The 7,740-nt window shown below is 38.4% G+C and overlaps 1 protein-coding gene across 1 annotated transcript in view; it reads left to right on the top strand.

Moving 5' to 3' along the window:
* Positions 1-3,998: 3,998 nt before the first annotated feature.
* Positions 3,999-7,740, top strand: part of LOC126162130 (mitochondrial dicarboxylate carrier-like) — a 70,318-nt gene continuing 66,576 nt past the window's right edge. The window contains exons 1-2 of the mRNA XM_049918424.1: positions 3,999-4,282; positions 5,485-5,592. Of these exons, the coding sequence (XP_049774381.1) occupies positions 5,488-5,592 (105 nt within the window). The 5' untranslated portion in view covers positions 3,999-4,282; positions 5,485-5,487. The remainder of the gene's footprint in view (positions 4,283-5,484; positions 5,593-7,740) is intronic.

The raw sequence follows: 7,740 nt of genomic DNA, 5'->3' as shown, positions 1-7,740 counted from the left end.
TAATCTACTTTACTTTAATAGTACTTACAGTATTTTTTAATAAAAATTATTATGCTATGCAATGATTATCAGACATACATGCCAAGACTCTAAAGAAAAAAGTATCATATATTAAAAAAATTATAGCGATAATACAAATTTTCGGTTTGGTTGCCCTTAAATTATTTTTAACATGAGCTACAACAAATTTTTTATTTGCATAATATCATATGACAGAGATAGAAGACATGATTTAAAGAACAAATAAAGTTGAAAACATAATATGCTACTTACCAAATGCATTTTTTCTTTGCTCTCCATTTCCTCGAAATCCTGATTCAGTTCGCAGCAAACTTGTCTCCATACATCTCTTGTCGCATTTCTGTCTTTAAAGGTGTCTATAGTTTTGTCCCACAAAGCTGGTCTTTCTTCCACTAGCGAAATAAATGTATCAATGTCTATCTCGTAACCCACTGGAAACATGTACAGAACTTACTGCCGAGCTACTATTTTATATTTTACTCCTATACACACAAAGTCGACTGTACATCGAGAAAGTACCATGAGAACTTAAGGAGGGAGGATGGCCGGTAAACAATCGGTGAGTGTGCAAGCTCCTATTTGATCACGTGGGTCACTGTATTCCCGACACCGGCACAGCGCCAGTGGTCTACAGTGGCAATGACCGGTTGCTAAACGACTTTTTTACGGTGCCGGCCCGTGGTCGGCCAGTGTGCAAGCTCCAATGCTCTTCAGTGGTTCACTACCGGAATGTGGATGTCCGATATTTTATCAGCCGGCCAAAATCGGTGTGTGTGCAACTAGCCTTACTATGGACTATATCCTTCTGAACAAGGGTGCTCATACCGGGAGGCAACTTCCTGGTCTTGTCCCCCTCCCCTGTCCATCCCCGCGTGTGAAACTGCTGTATGGGTGCCACTGCGACAGCACTATGCATCGGTTGTGGCAGAAAAACACACACACCATCTGTGACCAACAGAAGTGCGAGCGAAAGACTGTTAATGTCCAGCTAAGCATAAAGTATATGTTGCTTTAGCTTGGTTCACAATGCTCTATGAATAATGTAACGCAATAAACGTATTAGTTATGTGTGTTTCATACAAATTTAACGGTTTTATCTCGATGTTGTTGATTAACTGTGTGATTCCAAAATGAGATTTACATTCTGCAGCGGAGAAGGCGCTGATATGAAACTTCCTGGCAGATTAAAACTGTGTGCCGGACCGAGACTCGAACTCGGGACCTTTGCCTTTCGCAGGCAAGTGCTCTACCAACTGAGCTACCCAAGCACGACTCACGCCTCGTCCTCACAGCTTTACTTCTGCCAGTACCTCGTCTCCTACCTTCCAAACTTCACAGAAGCTCTCCTACGAACCTTGCAGAGCTAGCACTCCTGAAAGAAAGGATATTGCGGAGACATGGCTTAGCTGTGTGGGGGGGGGGGGGGGGAGGAGATTAGTGTTTAACGTCCCGTCGACAACGAGGTCATTAGAGACGGAGCGCAAGCTCGGGTGAGGGAAGGATGGGGAAGGAAATCGGCCGTGCCCTTTCAAAGGAACCATCCCGGCATTTGCCTAAAGTGATTTAGGGAAATCACGGAAAACCTAAATCAGGATGGCCGGAGACGGGATTGAACCGTCGTCCTCCCGAATGCGAGTCCAGTGTGCTAACCACTGCGCCACCTCGCTTGGTAACGGCTTAGCTGTGTGATTACTTACTTTATATATTGTTACAGTTATTATTACCGAAGCAGTGCCTCAGTTGTTTCGCCAGAATGCACTCCATTGATTAACTTAGAAAGCAGTTTCTACCAGCCATCTTCCTGCTCCTGCTACCATGTTATTAAACCCATAATCTATATATCACAGCTTGTTTGGGTATGATTTAGCAGCAAATTACATTTTCAACGATAGGTCTCAAGTGCCAATCGTTGTTCTTTAGTTACGTACATACGGTTCCTCTTTCCTCGCGCGCAATCGCGGACGCTCGAGAATGCACAACAAACTGTGTAAAGAACGGGTGGGCGTTCTCGCGCCCACACGTTGCCTCATTGCTCAAGAAAGCTAGGGACCCGCTTCTTTGCTTGGAAGTTTGTTCGGCGTTCATTGTGATGAAAAGTCGACAGAAAAAGAAAACGCAAAGGAGACTGTGGGTAAAGAAGTGTCTAAATAACAGAGGTGTGAGAAATACAAAATGACGACAATGATTTGTTTGCAAATTTCAGAAGAAAATTTTCTGTATGAGAAACAGCAGCGATAAGGTTGGCAATAACATCTCTTTTCCTTAGCCGGTGACTTACATACCGCTTCGGACTATTTATTTCGCATTTCAAACAAAGCGTTTCAGCGACTACTCCTGAAACTCAGAAATACTTAAGGGAGATTCTTAGTCGTTATGTTAAGGTTAATTACCTTTCAGTGCTTCATTTGTATATTGTATAAAAATGTTGTTTACATAACATTAATCTTGAAAAAATGTAGATTAAATGTCCTCAGAATCGACGATTTTGGGAATTTCATAGACGACAGAAACCACTAGAACGAAGTATGTGTTTTGCAATTTTTGTGTCTATTTCTAGTAGTTTATTGAAGAGCTTCTTTACTAAAAGATGTCAGGCTCCTCAGTAGCTGTGCTATTAAGTTGCCATAACATGAATATTCGTCCACAGTTTTCATACATTTCTGGCTCATTCCTCATTCCACTTAGAAACTTACTGTATCTTCTTCTTTACAGTAATATGATCGGAAACTCTTCTATCTAATACTGAACGCTCAATGCATCACATCTCAAATTTTTATTGAAAGAATCTTTAGGAGTGGCATTTCATGCAAGTTTTCTTTGTAATTTAAGGTACTTCCCTTGGAGTCAACAGACATTATTGCACATAAATAGCTCAACACACAACACAATGAAATACATATGGGGCACAGCTTACTGTCTTCTGCTGAAAAGCGCAGAGATTTCCACCAAAGACGGGAAGCAATGCGCTGTTTCGCACGGCCTCATTTCCGGGAAATTACGCATGCAAAAATGCGCATGAGTAGTTGCGCTGTTAGAAATTTATGCTCAAAGCTGAACAGAAACAAGGCACCGTGTGCTCGTGAAATACATATGGGGCACAGCTTACTGTCTTCTGCTGAAAAGCGCAGAGATTTCCACCAAAGACGGGAAGCAATGCGCTGTTTCGCACGGCCTCATTTCCGGGAAATTACGCATGCAAAAATGCGCATGAGTAGTTGCGTTGTTAGAAATTTATGCTCAAAGCTGAACAGAAACAAGGCACCGTGTGCTCGTCCCTTTACTGAAATCTGTCATAGTTCGATTACAACAACAATAGTCAGTTCGATATTTTTATGTTGCCAGAAAACTTCGTCATAAACTATTTGCTCATATGAAAAAAAAAAACATTATGAAGTTATAGCTAATATCTTCCGCAAGACCACATGTTAGCTTGAACAAGTAGTCCTATCGCCCATTGAAAGGGAGCAATTAAAAATCACCGTTGACGGATATTCATGTATATGAAGTAGGCAGTCTTGTCATACTCAAACCAATTATAAATTTCATATTAGTCACAGAAGTGTTACCATCAAATTATACTGGCTTAAAGCTTTTCTAAAGTCAAGACGCTATCTTGACATGAGTCCAACGATGGAAAGTAATGGACAAATATTTTCTAAATGAAAATTCTGTTGTTTAGATAAGATAAACAATTCGTACGGTATATAAGTTTAGAGGCAGAACATTAGATTAATTATTGGATACTAGAAATGTAAGAAAACGAGATGACAGCTCCTGACTAAACTCCTCTTTCGATGAAGAGTGCTACAAAGGAATCAACTTTCAAGATTTATACGATGAAGCCTACAGCAAACTGTTGACATCTTTCGCGATAATACGAAATATCAAGTATCTATATAGTCTTCACAATTACTTGTGTCCTAAAGTGGAATCTTGGAGATAAGATAAGATTAATGCAAATATGATGGCCATAATGTCCTCTGGTATCTCTGTGTCCTTGTAAACAGTAATTGAAAGAAACTGGAGACAGATTATTCACGGTAAACTCGTGATCACGTCCCTTCCCTCATTCGTCGAAAGGAGCTGAAACATCTCAACAGCAGCTAATATTAGCTACAGTACACACGAAATAAAAGTGCCAGTAAATACACGGTATTTTCTAGATATGATTCAGTAAGAAGCATGGTGGTAAACGCGAGCCGTCGGTCAAAGTCACTGTTTTTGGCTTGAACATCTTTGCTAAATAAATGTGGCGAGCAAGGTATGTTTGTTTACATTGCTGATGAAACAGAATAAAACACGTGTCATCTGCTTGCCCAGTAAATGATTTCAAAATGGGGCAGTGCTACTACAAATGAAAAATAATTTCCATCCGTTGCCACAGAAGCAATTGAAATCACAGACTATTATTAGTCGCTTTGTTTGTTATTACTAGTGGGGTGGTTTTAGTCTGTCTGTCCGGAGGATTGTCTTGCAGCAGTAGATTAATATGCCCTACTTTGCATACTTATTGTCGGAAAGGAGTTTCATTTGCTGCTGGAATGGCGTTCTGGAGTCGAGGTTTAGCTTTTTCGTGGTTGTCCGAAAACTTACGGCGAATGTCGGAATAATTCCTTGGAAAGGATACAACCGATTACTTCCCCATCCTTGCCCTTGATACCTTTTTAGTATTTTGTGATTGTTAAAAGCTGTTAATGAAAACAGAATACAGACCTATGAGTGTGAAGTTTGACATACATAAAGCTTCACTGTTGATAATTATGGAAATCGTATTACTAATTTTGGATACCGGATGACCTTAGCTCATCACATTCCTATTTCCTCATCTCAAAATTTTTGCTTCACACAATACTCATTAATGATGTAGATTGTGATATTTCCCCTTAAGCATTCCATAGTCAGATACAATGGATCATTCTGTGCAAACATCTTAATTTGTATTCCAATAAGCCTAAAATAAAATGAGCAATATTAATAACGAAGAGGGAGGAAAATAGAGAAGAAAAATGCAATTCAGCATTTGAAATAAATGAAATTAATATGTAAGATAAAAATCTTAGTTTCGTGTTAACAGTCAATATTGCTCCGAACCTTGTTAATGTGTGGCCATAATGCATATAAAATTACGAAAAGTTCATGTGATTTGGATGAATCAGAGCCTGTAGATTCTGCTCAATTTTTCATATTTCAGTTTATATTAGTTTTGTTTTGGTTATAAGGTGAGATAGTTCAATCACCATTCAGAATGTTAGAACTTTTTGATTGTTATTTCTTTATTTCAAAACTGAATTTCCATGTGGACCAACAGACAAGTAATTTCATTGATCCTTCCTTTTGTAAAAGGAAACAGCCATAACAGTTGTGTCGTTTTTATTGTTTATCTGTGTAAGATATTACCTTTATGATGTGTCTTGTACTGTGCTACAACTACATATATCCAATGACTGTCTCTGTTGTTTACAGATAATGATGCGGAATACAGGAGAAGAAAGGCGTATCGCTACGTGGTGGATGGGTGGTATCGCCTCAGCTGGTGCTTGTTGCTTCACGCAGTGCCTTGACACAGTGAAGGTAGGTCTTGATCTGTTACTGTGCATTTCTTTAGGAGTATGGAATTGGATTAAGTAACTCCTTGCCATATTTATATACTGTGGAGAATAATATCAAAAATTGAGGGAAGAGGAAAGTAGCAGAGGAGTTAGGAATGTACATCCCATCAGTTGCATAATATATCCTTCATTTCTCATTAAAACTTGTAAAATGTGTATATATGTGAAATAATCAATGTTTTACATCAAAACATATGAGAAGCATAAGCTAAAAATGAATTTATCATTGCACCTGTATTTTATTTGCTCAGGTACAGTACTCTTTATAGGTTAAAGAAGAGACCATCTTGCTATAATGGAGGAAGAAATATATAAGAAACAGGAAAAGGCAAATAACATACAGTCAGTTAACCATGTAGGATCTGACGATTTCACCATATTTCAGATAGAGAGGTTTGCTAAATGGAGAAGTACATATCACAAATAATATAACAACAAGAAGTTTATAAAGTTTATTTGTTGGAAGAAATACACATTGAAGTGCTTTATCACAACACATTGATAGAGCAATTAGGAACTAACTACATTCCTAATGATACTGGAGCTGAGTGGTCAAACATTAAAATGCAATAAAGAAAGCAGTAGACAAAGCATCGCAAAGGAAGATGTACATTAAGAATTAAGGGTTAAAATTTTTGTCCCAAGAAGTTGAAGAAGCCAAGGGTATGTATGATGTAACAGATGAACTCTTTTTTTCCAACCTATCACAATATTTATAAAAGAAATAATAATTATTCTAAAAACAATTCTGAGAGTCACTTACCAACAAGCTTCAGGTTGTTATGTTAGTAACACATAAGATGGTATTCATGGAGAGCCTCTGTCGTATTTATTTATTTATTTGATTAGCCATCCGTAGACATTTTGCAATGTATGGATGTTGTCAGTTTGGATATAAAGCCATGAAAACACAAAACAAAAATAGACACAATTTCTTTAAATATCACTGAGTAAGAAGTGATAAAACACCTTTTCTTCCATAGGGTACAAGTATTAATATGAGTGAAGAAAAATATGTCTGTTATGGCATAATTTGACTGAGGGGCTGGATTAGTTTATTGCCACGCGGGATTAGCCGAGCGGTCTAGGGCGCTACAGTCGTGGACTGTGCGGCTAGTCCCGGCGGAGGTTCGAGTCCTCCCTCGGGTGTGGGTGTGTGTGTGTTTGTCCTTAGGATAATTTAGGTTAAGTAGTGTGTAAGCTTAGGGACTGATGACCTTAGCAGTTAAGTCCCATAAGATTTCAGAAACATTTGAACATTTTTGATTAGTTGATTGGACACACCAAAAACCATGGGTGTGGAGGGAAGTATAACTAGGGGGGGACTAAATGAAATAACTATGGAGGAGTTGATTTTAGTATTGAAAACTTTGAAGAATGGGAAAGCAGCAGCCTTAGACAGTAATAATTCAGGGCAAATTAAATATCCCAGAAAACTTTTACACAGTAAACTATTAAACCTTTATAATTTATTGGAAGCAGAATATTGCTGCCACTGTTTAAGTAACCAAATGTGAAAGTGGTCTCAAAAAATTTGCCACTGGTAAGCTGTTCTCCTGAGGCACCATTAGACTCGCTTAACAAAAAGGAAAGAAAAAACAGTACAAAACAAGACCTCGTGTGCTGCCAAAGGAGACCAGAAGTCGGTAATTACTGAACAGGTAGCACAAGTAAAATTGAGCTGTATGCAGACAGCAAGGAGTGAAGTATAGCCGATGAAATAGGAGTGAAAGCAGTCAGAAGTTAACTTGCATAACAAAGCCAGGAATGAAATTTAGTGCAGTCACATCATACATTTCTTTACTAACTAACACAGACATTTCCATGTTCCTGGTGGGATTGAAAGACATAAAAAAAGAAAACCCTCTTAATCTCACTTGAAAGAAGACTATGTGAGCTGAGAGGAACAAATATCATCATTTTTCCAGTGTCACATCAACGTGACTTTGCAGAGCGGTCGTGTGTCAACAAAAAAACTGAAAGTGCTAATACAGACATGTGGAATATCTGCTGTCGTTTTGAAAATGCGATATTTGTGAACATTAGAAATTTTGGGAAGAGTCCACACTACAAACTGTTCTCACTTAAATAGACAAGGAAAAAAGAGAGA

Source organism: Schistocerca cancellata, chromosome 2, assembly GCF_023864275.1.
Source record: "Schistocerca cancellata isolate TAMUIC-IGC-003103 chromosome 2, iqSchCanc2.1, whole genome shotgun sequence".
Lineage (NCBI taxonomy): Eukaryota > Metazoa > Arthropoda > Insecta > Orthoptera > Acrididae > Schistocerca > Schistocerca cancellata.
Note: the sequence above shows the minus strand (reverse complement) of the source record. Positions and strands in the feature narration are given on the sequence as shown.